We start from the raw sequence: 16,681 nt of genomic DNA on the forward strand, positions 1-16,681 counted from the left end.
TGTATCTTTGCCCATTTTCCTGATGGGTTGTCTTTATCTTACTGCATTCAGGAATTCTTCTCACATCTGAGGTTTGCCTTTTCATTTTTATAGTGACTTTTGATGTTTAGAATTTATTACTATTACTATTTTAATGTTATCAGAATGATCAATCTATATATATATTTTTTAGGTTTTTGGCCTTGCTTAAGAAATCTTACTCTGAGGTCAATAAGATATCCTATTGTGTTTTCTTCTAGAAGTTTTACTTTTTATTTTTAGCTTTAAAAAAATCTACCTGGACTTTATGTATTTTTAAAAATATTTTATTTATTTAATTTTTGAAAGATTTCATTTATTTATTTTTAGAGAGAGGGGAAGGGAGGGAGAAAGAGAGGGAGAGAAACATCAGTGTGTGGTTGCCTCTCACATGGCCCCAAGTGGGGACCTGGCCCACAACCCAGGCATGTACCCGGACTGGGAATAGAACTGGCGACCCTTTGGTTCTCAGCCCGCGCTCAATCCACTGAGCTACAGCAGCCAGGGCTTATTTATTTATTTTTAGAGAAAGGGGAAGAGAGGGAGAAAGAGATCTGTTGCTTGCTTCTTGCACGCCCCCAACTGGGGACCTGGCCTGCAACCCAGGCATGTATACTGACCGGTCACTGAAGCTTTGCAGGCCAGCGCTCAATCCACTGAGCCGCACCAGCCAAAGCAAACACTTTGTGTTTATTTTTCTACATGGATAACCAGTTGTTCTAGTTCCGTTTATTGAGTAGTCCAGTGGTTCTCAAAATGTGATCTTCTGGGGATTCTCAAGATCCTTTTAGGGGATCCAGGAGATAAACTATTTTTATTATAATTTTAAGGAGTTATTTGCCTTTCTCATTTGTGCTGTGTCATCATGTGAATTATTGGTGTAAAGCAATGGTGGGTAAAACTGCTGGTACCTTAGCAGGAATCAATGCAGTGTCACTAAATGGTAGCAGTAGTTATAGTATTCCTCACCACCACATACTCAATGTTAAACAAAATACTTTCACTTACGAATGTCTTTGAATGAGCAGTGAAAAGTAGTAATTGTGTTAAAGCTTAGCTCTGCAGCAGGTCCTTTTAATATTCTGTGTGGTGAAATAGGAAGTTTGCATAGAGCACTTCTATTGCATGCTGAATAATGATGGCATTTTAGGTAATATACTTGTACAATTATTTGAGTTGAGGTAAAACTGGTGACTTTTTTCATGGAACACCATTTTTACTAGAAAGAATGACAGCCTATGGTTACTCAGGATATTTGCCAGATATTTTCTCAGAATTGAAGTAAGCTAGTCACTGTAATGACAACTGATGGTTGTTGCCAATATATATAAATTCGAGCTTTCAAGCAAAACTTAGACATTTGGGAAACTTATTCACCACCATGAATCTGGCAACTTTTCAATATTTAAAAGCTTTTTGATGAGATCAATGGTGATATTAACAAACAATGACTTTAAAAATATTGTATAGTGAAATGTAATAAATCAGTAGAGATCAGTATTTTCCAAAAGACCAATGAATGATGGTACAAAATCATGCATAAGGAAAAGATCAATTAAAACTGTAGGATAAAAAAAACCCCAAAAATGTAGTACAGACAATAGATTTCAATGTAACACAGTAAAAAAGTTCACTGATACAGTTTCATATTCCACTTTGTAAAAATACACCATCACTTGTTGAGTTTTGGTGTAGTAACAGAGTAGAATATCCCCAATTAGCTGAAAAGGCTGGAACACTCCTTGCTTTTATAACTACTCATCTGTGTGAGGGATTTTCTCCATGTACTTCAAAACAGCATATTGCAACAGATCGATTGCAGAAGCCTGTATGAGAATGAATGCAGCTGGCTTCTTCCAATAAGCTAGTAGGAGCTTTACAAAAATGTAAAACAATGCCATTCTTTTCACTGCTTTAAAAAAAAATATTTTTCATAACATAGGTTATTTATGTTAACATCTAATGGATTTATTCACTGATTTAAGTTAGTTAAGTATTTAAAAATTTTTTCTCAGTTTTAATTTCCAAATTAGTCAATATAAATAAATATAATCCCTATGCATATATATAAACAACAGCTCTTTAGGTTCCTCCGTAGTTTTTTTAAAAAGACTTAATTATTTTTTAGAGCAGCTTTAGTTTTACAGCAAAATTGAGAGTAAGGTACAGAGATTTCCCATATACTCCCTGCTCCGACCATGCATAGTCTTCCCCACCATTTTTTAAAAAGATTTTCTTTATTTTTAGAGAGGGGAAGGGAGGAAGAAACAGAGGGAGAGAAACAGCCATGTGAAAGAGAAACATCAATCAGTCACCTTGTGTACAACTGGGGACCCAACCTGCAACCCAGCCTGACCTTTCACTTTGTGGGAGGAAGCCCAACCAACTGAGCCACACCAGTCATGGCTCCCCCACCATTAAATCCCCACCAGGGTGGTGAATTTGTTACAATTGATGAAACTATGTGAACACATCATTATCAGAGCATGAGGTCCATAGTTTACTTTAGGGTTTACTTTTGTGGTGTACATTGTGTGGGTTTGGACAAATGTATGACATGTATATAGTCTCATACAGAGTTGTTTTTTTTTACTGCCCTGAAATTTTCTGTGCTCTACCTGGTCATCCCCTCATCCTTGTTAATTTTTAAGAGGGTAAAGGGATCCCAATACCACATTTGAGATCCTCTGGACTAATCTGTTCTTTCCCTAGAGACTTTTATAATCTGTGTCTAGAGCCATCTAGTCACAGGTCTCTTCATTAGCCTGTCTGTCTCTTCCTGTGCCAACACCACATCACCTTAAATATTATCACACTATAACTAATCTTGGCAGGGCTAGTCCCCACTGTGTTCTTTTTTTTTTTTTTCCAGTTGTATTGGTTATTCTTGGTCTTTGTTCTTCCACAGAAAGTAGGACACACAAATACTTTTTCCTATGACAAAGTAATATATGTTTAATGCAAAAACAAAAACAACAAAGTTGCAAGAAAGTAAAAATTACCCACTACTAATAAGCTGTTAATATTTTGGTATATATACTATGCACACATACATATACATGCACACATACACGATTTTATATATGTATACACACTTTTTGCATATATATTATTTTAAAAACTAGGGCAGTCTTATATCCAGCTTTTTACACTTAGTACTATTAATATATTTCCACATCATTTAATGTTCTTCTACATCATCATTTTTAATTGTTTCATGGTATTCTCTTTGTATTGATGTACACAATTTATGTAACTTTTTTATGATGAAATTTAAAATTATTCCTTATATTTTACTCTTAGAAGCCTGACTATAGCAAATGCTTCCACTGAATCTTTTTTTTTTTTAAAGATTTTATTTATTTACTTTTAGAGAGAGAGGAAGGAAGGGAGAAAGAGAAGGAGAAAAACATCAATACGTGAGAGAAACAGTGATCAGCTGTTTGCCTCTCTCTCACTCCCAACTAGTGCCCTGACTGGGAATTGAACTGGCAGATTTTAGGTTTACAGGACGATGTCCAACCCACTGAGCCACAGTCAGGGCCTGCCACTGAGTCTTTATGGCCATGTGCAGTTCTGTAGGATCAATTCCCAGGACAGGACTGGTTGACTTAAAGTGAGAGGCTGAGATTACTTGGACAGAGGCAGAGGGTGGTGGAAGGCAGTGGGATAGGACAGATTGAAAAGAGTCGCAGTTGCAACAGTTTTGGTCAAGGAGAATCTGGGTCAAGTGAAAAGTGATTGATATAAATGGGAAGGGAAAAGCCAGCAGGGGCCTGTCATCACTGCTGATTTCCATGACTGCAATGTTTGAAAGGGTAAAAGAAGAGCAGACTAACCCTGAAATGTGGGGATGAAGGACTAGCCTCAGCCCGGCTCTCCCAGGCCTTCCCAAGAGTTTGTGGGAGAGTGGGTTTTCTCAAGGGCAGAGGTCCCCAGTGTTTTCAGTCCCTTGGGGATCTGAAGAGGCTCTTCTATTGCTCTGAATTAAGGACTTCCCTTTGGCATGACTCCCATGGGTCTGCTCTCGACAGTCCTAATACTAGCTACATAGGGACGATCAGGGTGTGGTGCAGTCAGTGGGCATTTCCTCTGACTTGAGGTGCCAGGTTGTCAGTCTCCTTTATTGTATGCCAAGTGGGACAGTGATGGGGAGTAGACAACTGTGACTGGGTGCAAACAGTCCTAGAAGCAGCCTTGGGATCAGAAGACCAAGATAGAGGCCCGGTCCAGCTATTTTATTAGCTGAGTGAGTGTGGATATATTCTCTAACTATGTAGGGATATTTTCGAAACATTTCTGGGCTTCAGTTTCTGCAGCTGTAAATGGGACTAAGTAACACCTACCCCACTGGGTCATTGAAAGGCTTAAATTGGATAGCATATGTAAAGCATCTACAGAGTATAGGCACTGTGAACTTGCTGAGTAATCTTATTTGAGTAAAACATTTAATCACTCTTACCTCAGTTTTCTCATCTGATAAGTAGGGATAATAATACATACCTTGTGGTAATTAAATGAGATGAAATGTAGAAAAGAGCTTTGAAATGACAAATTTCAATATAAAGGTTATTCCTGCACATGTGCAAATTGGTACCACTAATAACTAACTGAGGGTCATTGGTTGTCTGGCCCAGCCGATTTCTACTGTGTGTTTAGTGGGGAAGGATGTGTGTAGGGCTGGAGAGAGTAAAGGACACAAAGGCAGAACAGGCCATGTTGTGGAATCTCATCTTAGGACAGGATTATATTTCAAAATCAGACAATGAGGTCAAAATCATATATAATTAAGTTTAACTACTGAACTGGCTCACAGGGCATCTTAAGTCCAGTAGAATCAGTTCCTTTTCCAGCATAGGAACATATTTTACCTTTTCTTGGGTTGGGCACCAGCTAAAATATTGAAGTTAGGTTTCAGGGCCACGCTGAATTAAAAACTTAGCATCACACAGTGAGAGATGTGTGGGAACTGAGGCCAACTAAGGGAACATCAGAGTCACAACTCCCATCAGTCTTAGCTCTCATCTCAGACTCACGCTGGGGAATAGAAGTGAAGAAAACACCATTCTGTATTACCTTCTAGTTGGGGAGGCAGACAATAAACAAGCAAAAAAGATACATAGTTTGTGGGATGGGAGTACTATGAGAGACAAACAAAGCAAGAGCACGGTTAGGAAGTGCTGGAATGTCCAATAGCAGTTTAAATGGAGTAGCCTGCTGAGAAGCTCTGATTTGCATGAGCCCTGCTGCAACAGCCAGTGCAAAGGCCCTGAGGCAGGCAGGAGGGTGTCTGTGTGCTTGCAAATGAGGATCCCAGTGTGACTGGCATGGAAGGAGGGAGGAAGGGAGCCATGGGGATGCTATCTGATGCTATAGGGCCTTGTCAGCTATTGTGCTGACCTTGGCCTTTCATCTGGGCAAGAGAGAAGGCCGTTAGATAGTGTTGAGCAGAGAAAGGACAAAATATGCTAACTGAGATCACTCTGGTTTCTGTGTTGAGAAAAGCCGGGAGAGGAACAAGGGAGCTAGTAAGGGGACCGACCATTGCTGTGCTCCTGATGAGAGACAGGGTTGGCTTGAACCAAAATGGGAAGAACTAATTAATACTGGACATTTTAATGTTAGAGCTGCCATTGCATTGACTGTCAGATGTATAGTATGAGACAAGGAGATGAGTCTAAGAGAAGCTCCAAGGATTTTAGCTTGAGTCTTGGGATGGATTTGGCCATTACTTGAGGTGGGAAAGCATTTGGGAGGAGCTGGGGAGTGGTGGTCAGGAACTGGGCTTAGGACAGATTAGGTTTGAGATCCTACCAGACACCCAGGGGTAGATATGGAGTGGGATGTTGGATGAATGTAAATCTGGAGCTCAAGGTAACGTTTAGACTGCAACTATGCTCAGGACTCATCAGTATATAGATAGCATTTAAAACCATGAGATGAACCAAGTTCTCCCAGGGTAGGTAGGGAAGAGGTCCAAGGCTGAGCTCCTGGTCTTGCGAACGTTAAATAAGAGGTCCAGAGATGAGAAGGAACCAGCCACTAGGACTGGGAAGGCGTGACTGGGGAGGTGGGAGGAGAAATGGGAATGTGGTGTCCTAGATGCGGGTATCCCAGGCAGAGGGGCATGGAAAGATGCTTTCACTGGTTGTTTCTCTGAGCACGGGCAGTTCTTTTTGAGAATGTGAAATACACTATGCAATCCCATTGTGTTGTCACTTTCAAAACATACTCCAATGGTGTGTGGGAATCTAGGAATCAGATAGGCAGTGTAAAATCCCTGTGCTTGCTCTAATACAGTCTGTGGGCACATGTTGGGCCAGGAAAGGCTTCAAAAGACACATGGCACAGTTACCAGGCCCAGAGAGCCTTGGTAGGTGCATCCAGGCTCTGAAAGCCTGTTACTCTGTTTCCAAAGTGGAGTTCTAATAACCTTCACCCACCCTACAATGTTTATGAGGATTCAAAGAAAAACGACACCTGAAGTGCTGCTCAGGCCCAGGAACCTACCAAGTTCTGGGCAATTTTGTGACTCCAGCCCTCTGTTGTAGATTCTAAGTGCTGCAGTGCATGCTTCTCCAGGTGTCAGAGCCTCATGTAGATGCACTGTGCAGGTCCACTCACCTGTTTCTCACCCCACAAAGAGTCACACCATTCATCATTCCAAGAAATCTTAATTTCTTTATTGTTTTTTTTTTGACTCAACAATTTTTTAAAACTTTTTTTCTGAAACGTTCTTGTTGTTATGAGCCTTTTGTTTTGTTCTCGTTAAATGCACTCGACCCAAAATTGGTTTGGCATATCGAAAAGGAGACCAAGGAGGGACTGGGGGCATGGAGGGCGGGAGGCCTGAATGGACAGAGAAATTGAGGGTGAGAGAAGAGGAACACAGAGACAGTGAGGGAAAAAAAACGGGAAAGAGGTGGAGACACAGAGAAAGGAAGGCAAGGGAAACCAAAAAGAGAGAGAGAGAAAAAAAACCCAGATAAAAATAACAAGATTTAGAAGCAAATAAATTTAGGAGCCCAAGGAAGGGCATAGGAGAGGAAACCAAGACCCTTCCTTCTCTATACCGTCCCAGCTGGGGTGGGGGGCTTCAAGGCACCAGGTCTGGTTGGGGTGGGGGGGACGAACACCTGGGCTCTCGGTGGTGGCTTTGCACTGGACTGCAGTGATGTTCAGCCCCACCAGGGGGCCCTGCCACATAGCTTTGAGGCCTAGGAATTCACCTTGGTGATTCTGGCTAAAATGTGAACCAAGGGACCCACTGCACCCTCTCTCTCCCTTTGATTGTCAGTCTGGAGATAAAAAGAGGGCTGGGCAGGGGAAGAGGATGAGGGGCTCCTTGCATGCCTCCAGTCCCCTTGGAAACTCTCCCACCCTGCCAACTCTTCCAGCCCTCTTGCTGGTGTCAGAGGCAGGCTCTGGCTCTAGCTGGGCTAGTGCCTGGGTCAGGCCAACTCTTCTATCTACCCTTGTTTCCAACCAGCATTTCACAGACCTCCAGCTGCCTCTCCTACAGTGGAGCAAACCCCTGGCCTCCTAAAGCCAAGGCAGGTCATGGAGCTGGCTCCCACCCTCCTCACAGAGCCATCTGGGCAAGCTAGTCCCCACCCTTACTTCTCTTCGGAGTCCAGACTCACCCATTCTCTTCTGGTGAAGAGTTAAAGCCTCCCCACCAGAAAAAGCCAGAGATGGAACCCAACACTGCCTTCTCCCCACTCCTGTCCCCGTACACAGGACAAACCACCATCTTTGGTCTGACCCCTTCTCCCCTGATGGGGACAAGCCAGCCCCAGCTCCCCAGAAGGGAGGGGCTTTCTAGCAGCAAAAAGGGCCCCTCCAGCCACCTACCTGTCCCTTTTCCCTAGTTCCTCCCTAGAACCCCTCCCCCTTAACCGAAATAAGTTCATGGCAGCAGCAGGCTGAGACCCAAAGATGTTTGAAAACTCATGGCACTTGTGAGAAAAGAGGAAGGGACAAAAGAGACAAGGGGTCAGAACAGAGGTGAGGGCCACCCCTGGGGAAATGGCAATTATGGGGCTGGGTTAGTATGGAAATAGGACTATGTTATTACCCCCCAAAGTTGGGAGGGTGCTGGGAGGGCCAGGGTGACAGGCTAGAGGGGATGGGACTAAAAGAGGTACTCAGGAGACATGTTAAGCCTGACACTTTGAGAGTCCACAGGTTTGGGCTTGAGCCCCCAGAACATGGGTGTCCTGACTCCTGGCCCTAGTGCCTGGCTTTACCTCCCCTGCAGGAGGGTGTAGGGTAGGGAAGGTGATCTTTCACCTTTGTGCCCCCCCAAAGACGACCATTTTATCACTCCCAGCCCTCCCTCCTCAGTCACATCAAACCCTGCTGCCCTTGTTTTCCTTCCCCCATCAACCTTTCTAGGAAGGAAATCAGCTCCTCATCCCCAGCTGAATTCCAGAAGCAAAAGACAAGAGGCAGGAACTCAAGAGGACAGCGCAGCCATCTTGGCAAAAGCATCTTTGGGTGTGAGGGGTGCCTCCCCCAGGCCAGTGGGGAGGGAAGGGGGAGACAGGTCCCCAGTCCTGGGGCAGGCAGTGAGGTACACGCCCCAGGAAGGCTGACTGATGCCAGGGGCAGGCGGTGCAGGGAAGGAGGCGGCAGAAACAGGTGCCAGGAAGGAAACGGGTTCTTTGTTTCGCTGTTGCTTCTAGATTTTTTTTGTCTCTGGATTGTAAAAAGCTGCTCTGGCGGCCCGCCCACCCGGCTGGGGATGCACACATACACAGAGGAGTCCTGGCTGCCAGGGCCCAGAGGCGGCACTCTGCTCCGGAGAAAGCCCGGGCGGGCTGGGCCGCAGGCTCCCGGTGGCTTCAAGTGATGAGATTTTCTTTCTTTCTTTCTTTTTTTTTGTCTTTTCCATTTCGTTGAAATATTTACAACAATAAGGGAGGAAGAGAGAGGAAGAGAACAAGGGCCCCCTAGGGAAAGATCCAAGCCCAGGACCCACTCCCCAGGGAGACCCAGACCCAAAATCTGCTCCCCAGATAGCCGAGCCCACAGGACTGGAACTGCCCAAATATGGCCACCCCTGTGGGCTGGGGGCCCTTTAGGGAGTTGTGCTTCATCAGGAGTCACCCCAAGGGAGGGGGGTCATTGGGTGCACTTGAGGAGGGCTGAGGGGGCAGGCTTGCTGGGGAGGCAGGGACTAAGAGCAGAGGGAAGGAGCTTCAGAGAAAATTCAACCTTTACACCACCAGCCACAAATGCCCATTCTGCTGGCCCTGGGGCTTATCTCCTCAGCCAGAAGCCCCAGTCTCCAGGGAGCAAGGAACTATAGTGCAGGAGGAACTTGTCCTTCTGTCCTTCTGCCCTCTGCTGCTCCCTCCTGGTGCAGCCCAGCATTTCTGGCTACAGAAAGAGGAGCAACTGACAGGTTCCAGCCAGCAGAGCCTTTGGCCCAGGGATACCAATCCTTCATTTCCCTCCACCAGTAGGAAAAGTAGGGGGAGGGGGATGTCAAGAGTGGGCTGCACCCTTCCAATTTCTCCTTCCTTACTCCCCTGGGGACCTCCTGGCTCCTCCTCATGGCACTTCCCCCAAATTGAGCTGGTGCATGTGGCTGGTGGGAAACCCTGTCTATGAACCCTGCACCTCAGGTCCCCTAAGCAGAGCCCCCAAGGGGCCTAGAGGGACCTCAGACAAGGGACTCCTGGAGGGTGGTCCACCAGCCACTGCCTCCTTTAGTCTCCGTCTCCCACCAGAGCCCTTCCCAGGGTTCCCTCCCTGGCTTGGGCCACCAGCCCCTGGTCCATGAGGTCCCTTAGAGGCTGGTAACCAGCTGCATCTGCCCATCCCCATCAGGCCCTGGCCCCTCGAGGCCTGGGGCTGCCAAATAGCCTTCGTGGCTGGGCCGCCGCACCTGGTAGTAGCCCTGCAGGGGGTTTCGAGCCACCAGGGCCGGTGGGCGCGAGGTGTAGTAGATTTCAGGGGGAACTGGGGGAGCGGGTGGGGGTGGGGGCAGGGCCTCACTGGGCCCCTCGGGGCTGCTGTCCGGGTAGGAGGGCGAGTCCCGCAGGTTGGCCCCACTGGCATAGAGGGAGTCCCGGCCAGGAGGGGAGGAGAGGGGCCGGCTGGTGGCCCCGTCCTCCGCCGTGCAGCTCTCTGACTCGTCCAGATCGCTCTGGTACAGCACCGACTGGGCCCGGGGCAGCAGCAGAGGCTCCTCCAGGGCCTTGTAGAGAAGTTCAATCTCCGCCCGGTCAGCACCCCCGGGCCCACCCGCCTCTTCCTCACTGCCACCCCCTGGCACAGGTGGCACAGGGGGCTCAGGTGGTGGAGGGCCCTTGGCCCCGCTGCTGCTGCCCCGCAGGTTGTTGTGCACCAGCTCCGAGATGATCATCTTCTCAAAGGCGGCAGCATCTGCCAGGTTCCGGCCTCGGGGTGGCTCTGGTGCCCCATCCCCTGGAGGGAAATCCCCACTTCGCAAGGAGTAACTGTTGTTGAAGTTGCCATTGAGGGGCAGCGTGTCCATGCCGCAGGCTTCCCGGCCTCCCAAGGGGTGCTCTGTGGCAGAAGGGGGCTGCTTAAAAGGAGGGTCAGACAGCGAGGATGCAGGCCTCATGGACTGGGGGTTTACCCCTGCCCATGGGGACTGGGATCTTTCATTCTCTCTCTTCCTCACTGGCAGTGGATACCCACCATGCAGGTTGGTGGAAGGGGGAGAGGAGACCAGTTTTCCCAGGGTCCCCTTCCAGCTGGGGGCTCAGCATCTTAGCAGTGTGAGAAGATCTGGGTCCATTTCCTGTGCTCTGATCCTCATCACCTTCTTTCCCTGCCTAAGGTCCAAATGCAACACCAGCCACCAAGCCAGAGATTGCATGTGTATGTGTGTTGGGGACGGAGGAACCACCCGGAGTCCTCCTCCCTAAGTAAGTGAGGCCATCTGAGGGAGCCACTGTCTTGTTCCCCTCCCAGCCTTGGAAATGGTACCAGGAAAGTCACACTTACTGGGTTCCCGGTAGCTCCCTGCAGGTGCCAGCCAGGAGGGAAAAAAAAGAAGGTAAGTGGGCTTGGAATGTTGAGTCTAGGTTACAGTTCAAGAGGCATGAAGATACCCCATGTGAAGACCCCTCAGGATGCAGACACCCAAGCTCCCTGACCTGGGCTGTCGCCCTTTCCCAGCACCAGAGTAGTCTCACCTGGGGAGTTGAAGACAGGGGGTGAGGAGGGGTTGAAGCCCACTGACTCAGCAATGAGGGTGTTGTAGGGGCTGGTTCCCCCACGGGGCTGCAGCACAGGGTTGGTCAGCAGGTGGTTCCCCATGGTACCTGCTCAGGAGGTCAGAGGTCAAAAGACAACCTAGAGCCATAGGCCAGGAAATCTGAAGGGACTGGAGCCAGGGGCAAGGGATGCTGTCTCACCTCGATTTAGTGTGGGGGTGCTGTTGATGTCACCAGCCATGAAGGAGGATTCTGTCTGTTTCCTTACGGTATCATTCCACATCCTCCGGATTCGGCTCTGGGGACAAAGCCCAGACGTGAGGGGATCCTTAAGCTGCCCACCCTCCAGGATCTTCCTGAGACCACTTGCTTGATGAGCACCACCAGGGATATGCCCCTGAGCACTGCCCTGCCTCTGGGGCTTTGGATCCAACACTCAACCCCAGGGAGCCCTGCTTGGTGATCGGGGCACCACCTCAGATACCTGTGTCCCAGTGTAGTAGCGGGTGTTGCTCCGCATTGCTGAGGTCTTGAGTGAGCCGTGAGTGCCCCCAGGCGGGGAACGGATGCAGCAGTAGGAGTGTCGCAGGCACTTGCTGTACTCCTTGTGCACCTGGGAGGCAAAGAGGACAGGCAGCTGGTAGCAGGTGTCCTCACCTCAGGAGTCCAGAGACCAAGCTATGGGCAGGTGCCAGAAACCTGTCCTGTCCCCTAGCAGCTAGACAGATAGGCTCTCTCTCCTCACTCAGGCCCATCTTCCTTTCTCCACCTCCACCACAGTTTCTCATTCATGGACTCAACAGCTCTTTGATGAACATCCTTTACATGTCAGGAGTGGATTAGGCCCTGGGGATACTCAGAACAAATAAGACACAAAGCCCTACCTACCAGAACTGCTATTTTAGTAAACAGACATGACACAGATACAAACATCAGTACATAATGTAGAATGTCTTATGGTGTTAGGTGCTGTGAAGAAACCTATGGCTGAGAAGGGACAGTGCTGGTGGGGGTAGGGGTGGTGTGCAGCAGATTTCAAATAGATCAGGAGAGGCATCACTGAGAAGCAGGCATTTTTGGCAAAGACTTGAGAAAAATACAGCAGCAGGCCCTATGGAAATCTGGAGAGGAACAGGGGACGAGCCCTGAGGAGGGTCCATGTCTAGGTGTCTGAGAGAGCAGGAAGGCACAGCTAAAAGGGAGGCCCTTGTCAGGCCACAGGGGCCTGGGGGTTCCTGAAAGGATGTTACTGTCCCTGTGTGTCCAATGGGGGCCACCTGTTTTGAGAGGAAGAGGGACGCAGACAACTTTGCAGGACTCTGATCGCTGCATCCTTCATCCCCAATCTTAGCCTCACCCACCCTGCTGTCCCCCCAAGACTAACAACAGCCTGACAGGGGTCCCCACTGCCTTCAGAACCAAGTTTCCAAGACTTGAGTCTTTTGCACCCTATAGGGCCTCTTCACTTTCCTCCACTTCTATTATTGCCTTCATTTACTTTCTTAAAATTTAGATTTCAACACGTTTTATTTAAGAAGGAAACTTTTTGTCACCATGAGACTCATAGTTCATCCCAGGACTATTGAAGTAGGAGATGTCTGGATGGTGCCCAGTCATCTCCTTTTTGCACGCTTGCTTCATGCCCCACACCTTGGGGAGAGCCCCTGTCCCCACGACCCAAAGCTACCCTGCTTTCTTGCTCTTCCAGTCCTCTGTCCAATTCTTTTTCAGTGCCTTCTCCACCCCTGGCTAAATCCTCCCTTACCCTGAACCCATGTTCCCCTTGAAGCAGACACAGGCCACTGCAGATGGCAGGCACCTGGACCTTGTCCGTGACCTCACCTTCTTCTGTAAGGCGCAGTGAAACACGAAGATGAAGACACCCTGGAAGGCGTTGAAGGTGGTGAAGAGATAAGCCATGACTACTGACTCTTTGTTGATGAAGAGGAGGCCAAAAGCCCAGGTGAGGCCCAGCAGGAAGAGCAGTGCGATGGCCCCCAGAGCCCAGGATCTGGGGTGGGTAGGGAGAAGGGACAGGGATGTCAAAGTCCCAGCCAGTGGAGATGCCTCCCCCATTGGCCTCTTTGAACCTGGACGCTGTCTGCAAAGACCCACCTGGGTGAGTTTGTCTCAGGGGAGTGGCATGCCCAGCAACACTTGCACCCAGCCTGGGCCTGAGGGGCAGGCAGAGGTCAGGGGTTGAGGGTTGAAGTTTGTGAACAGTCAGTCATTCCCCTGCATCCTTTGTCCTTTTGGCCGTATTTCCAGACCCTTAAACTATCTTTTGCTGCTTATTTATCTTTAGGTTGCCTTAAAATAGACTTCCTTTGTTTTTAAGTAAAGTTTTTATTTATTTACTTTTCAAGAGAGGGGAAGGGAGGAAGAGAGGGAGGAAAACATTGAAGTATGAAACACCAATTGGTTGCCTCTCACACGCCCCCTACTGGGGACCTGGACTGCAACCCAGGCATGTGCCCTGACAGGGAATCCAACTAGCGACCTTTGGGTTCACAGGCCAGCGCCAATCCACTGAGCCACACCAGGCAGGGTTATACTCACTTTTTGAATTTAGCCTTGCCTTAGGCAGTGTTGTCCCCCAAACCAGAAGCTGAATGGGCTAATGCCAGTTTTTTAAATACTCATTAAGTGTATATATAACAAGCACGATAAAATACCATGTTTGTCCTTAAATCACATTGTGGGCCCTGGCCGGGTAGTTCAGTTGGTTAGAGCATCGTCTGATGCAGCAAGGTTGCAGTTTGATCCCCAGTCAGGGCACTTACAAGAAATAACCAATGAATGCATAAATAAGTGGAAAAACAAATTGATGTTTCTCTCTCTCTCCCCGCTCCTTCCCTTCCTCAATTAAAAAAATTTTTTTTAAGTTATCTACTGACAAGACATATGGGAAATATATTTTTTTAAATATATTTATTGATTATGCTATTAGAGTTGTCCCATTCCGCCCCCCCCCCCGACTCCACTCCATCTTGCCCACCCCTTCCCTCCCACATTCCCCCCTATAGTTCATGTCCATGGGTCATACTTATAAGTTCTTTGGCTTCTACATTTCCTACACTATTCTTACCCTCCCCCTGTCTATTTTCCACCTATCATCTATACTACTTATTCTCTGTACCTTTCCCTCCCTCTCCCTCTCCCAATCCCCTATTGACACCCCTCCATGTGATCTCCATCTCTATGGTTCTGTTCCTGTTCCAGTTGTTTGCCTAGTTCGCTCTTGTTTTTGTTTTAGGTGTGGTTGTTAATAACTGTGAGTTTGCTGTCATTTTTACTGTTCCTATTTTTTATCTTCTTTTTCTTAGGTAACTCCCTTTAACATTTCATATAATAAGGGCTTGGTGATGATGAACTTCTTTAACTTGACTTTATCTGAGAAGCACTTTATCTTCCCTTCCATTCTAAATGATAGCTTTGCTGGATACAGTAATCTTGGATGTAGGTCCTTGTGTTTAATCTTGGGTAATGTAATTATGATGTGTCTTGGTGTGTTCCTCCTTGGGTCCAGCTTCTTTGGGACTCTCTGAGCTTCCTGGACTTCCTGGAAGTCTATTTCCTTTGCCATATTAGGGAAGTTCTCCTTCATTATTTGTTCAAATAAGTTTTCAATTTTTTTGTTCTTCCTCTTCTCCTTCTGGCACCCCTATAATTCGGATGTTGGAACGTTTCGAGATGTCCTGGAGGTTCTTATGCCTCTCATTTTTCCGAGTTCTTGTTTCTTCATTCTTTTCTGGTTGGATGTTTGTTTCTTCCTTCTGGTCCACACCGTTGATTTGAGTCCCAGTTTCCTTCGCATCACTATTGGTTCCCTGTACATTTTCCTTTGTTTCTATTTGCATAGGCTTCATTTTTTCATCTACTTTTCGAACAGATTCAACCAATTCTGTGAGCATATTGATAACCAGTGCTTTGAACTGTGCATCCGATAGGTTGGCTATCTCTTCGTCGCTTAGTTGTATTTTTTCTGGAGCTTTGAAGTGTTCTGTCATTTGGGCCATTTTTTTTGGTCTTGGCGCTTCTGTTACTTTAAGGGGCAGAGCCTTAGGTGTTCACGGGGCGGGGTAACGCTGGTCGCTGTGCTGTGACGCTGTACGTGGGGGAGGGGCCAAGAGGGAGCTATGGCGCCCGCCTCACTCTCCTCCGGATTTCAGTCTTTCACTCCGCTACCCACAATCAAACTGGGCCCCTCTGGTGCTGGTTCCCCAGTGGGTGGGCCTGTGCACACTCTAGGCCCCTGTGGGTCTCTCCAACGACCTCTCCTGTGAGGCTGGGAGTCTCTCCTGCTGCTGCCCCAACCCCCACAGGCGCTTTCAATCAGAGGTTTGAGGCTTTATTTCCCGGAGCTGGAGCCCTGGGTTGCGCAGTCTGCTTCGCTCCCCGCCGTTCGCCCTGTTTATCTGTGTGCGAATGTGGGGCCCCGGGGTGCTACCCACTGCTCTGCCTGCCCTGCTCTCCGCCACTCCGAGTCCGGCCCTCTCTGTTTATCTGCACAAATGTAGGGTTGCAGGGTCTGCTAGTACTTGGACTGCCTGCCCCGTTCGTCCCACACTCCGCCAGTCTCAGTCCCGCCACGGCCACGTGAGTCCTCTCCACCCCGGTGCCCGTCTCCGCCCCTCCTACCGGTCTGGATGAATGTTTATTTTGTATTTCCTTGGTGTTGGACCCCCTTGCTGTTCAATTTTCTGTCAGTTCTGGTTGTGCGATGAGGCGCAGTGTGTCTACCTACGCCGCCATCTTGGTTCTCCGGAAATATTTTTTTAAAAATCAAGTTGTGTGACAACAGAAGTGACAGTACCACATTTTAGGCCAGGCCAGTGTGTGGGGCTTTAGGCGACAGAGGTGCAAGGAAGGGGTGCTTACTTAATGTTGTCGAGGCGACTCGAGTCGGGCTTGAGCACAGACGAGCTCCGGATCATCTTGTGCAGGGTCACCATGAGGAACACCAGGTTCACCTGGGGGCAGGACAAGGGCAGGGGCTGTGCTGGGGTTGCTTTGCCTGGCGGTGTGAGCTCCCAGGCCAAGTCTCAGCATGGACCCCTTCACTGGGGCACCCAGGTGCATGCCGACAAGGCTCCTGGGGGTTGTGAACAGCTCCCTGCTTCTTGGAGGATGGAGCCCACAGCCTGATCCAGAGCAGGGGCTCAAATCACAGCTCCTGGATGGACAGACCTCAGTACTGGAACTCTACAGACCCACTCTGCTCCCGTCCTCTTAGCTGGCTGTTCAGTTCCCACAGTTCTCAAGGGCTTGGGGAGACTGGGGGTGTGCAGGGACAAAGCTAGCCTAGAGAAAGGGTACTGCCTTCCAGCTTACCACGATAACAAAGGAGACGGGCCCAATGAAGCTCCAGATGAAATAATTATCCACTCGGAGCCAGCAACTATAAAGGAAGCAGGGCCAGGTAGAGAGAGGCAGAGAAGGGCCCCTCCCTCCGACCCAGGAGCCCA

At 48.4% G+C, this 16,681-nt stretch overlaps 1 protein-coding gene across 4 annotated transcripts in view; it reads right to left on the reverse strand.

Annotated features, from left to right (window-relative positions):
* Positions 1-6,679: 6,679 nt before the first annotated feature.
* Positions 6,680-16,681, reverse strand: part of ADGRL1 (adhesion G protein-coupled receptor L1) — a 46,271-nt gene continuing 36,269 nt past the window's right edge. For 3 of the 4 annotated variants that reach the window (XM_053910590.1, XM_053910588.2, XM_053910591.1), the window contains 8 exons: positions 16,548-16,614; positions 16,095-16,186; positions 13,056-13,224; positions 11,698-11,826; positions 11,415-11,511; positions 11,193-11,321; positions 11,002-11,019; positions 6,680-10,557 (listed from right to left, as the gene is read on the reverse strand). In XM_053910590.1, the coding sequence (XP_053766565.1) occupies positions 9,815-10,557; positions 11,002-11,019; positions 11,193-11,321; positions 11,415-11,511; positions 11,698-11,826; positions 13,056-13,224; positions 16,095-16,186; positions 16,548-16,614 (1,444 nt within the window). In that variant the 3' untranslated portion in view covers positions 6,680-9,814. The remainder of the gene's footprint in view (positions 10,558-11,001; positions 11,020-11,192; positions 11,322-11,414; positions 11,512-11,697; positions 11,827-13,055; positions 13,225-16,094; positions 16,187-16,547; positions 16,615-16,681) is intronic. The other variant, XM_053910589.2, reaches the window with a different exon arrangement.

This window comes from Desmodus rotundus, chromosome 9 (genome assembly GCF_022682495.2).
Source record: "Desmodus rotundus isolate HL8 chromosome 9, HLdesRot8A.1, whole genome shotgun sequence".
NCBI classification, from domain to species: Eukaryota; Metazoa; Chordata; class Mammalia; order Chiroptera; family Phyllostomidae; genus Desmodus; species Desmodus rotundus.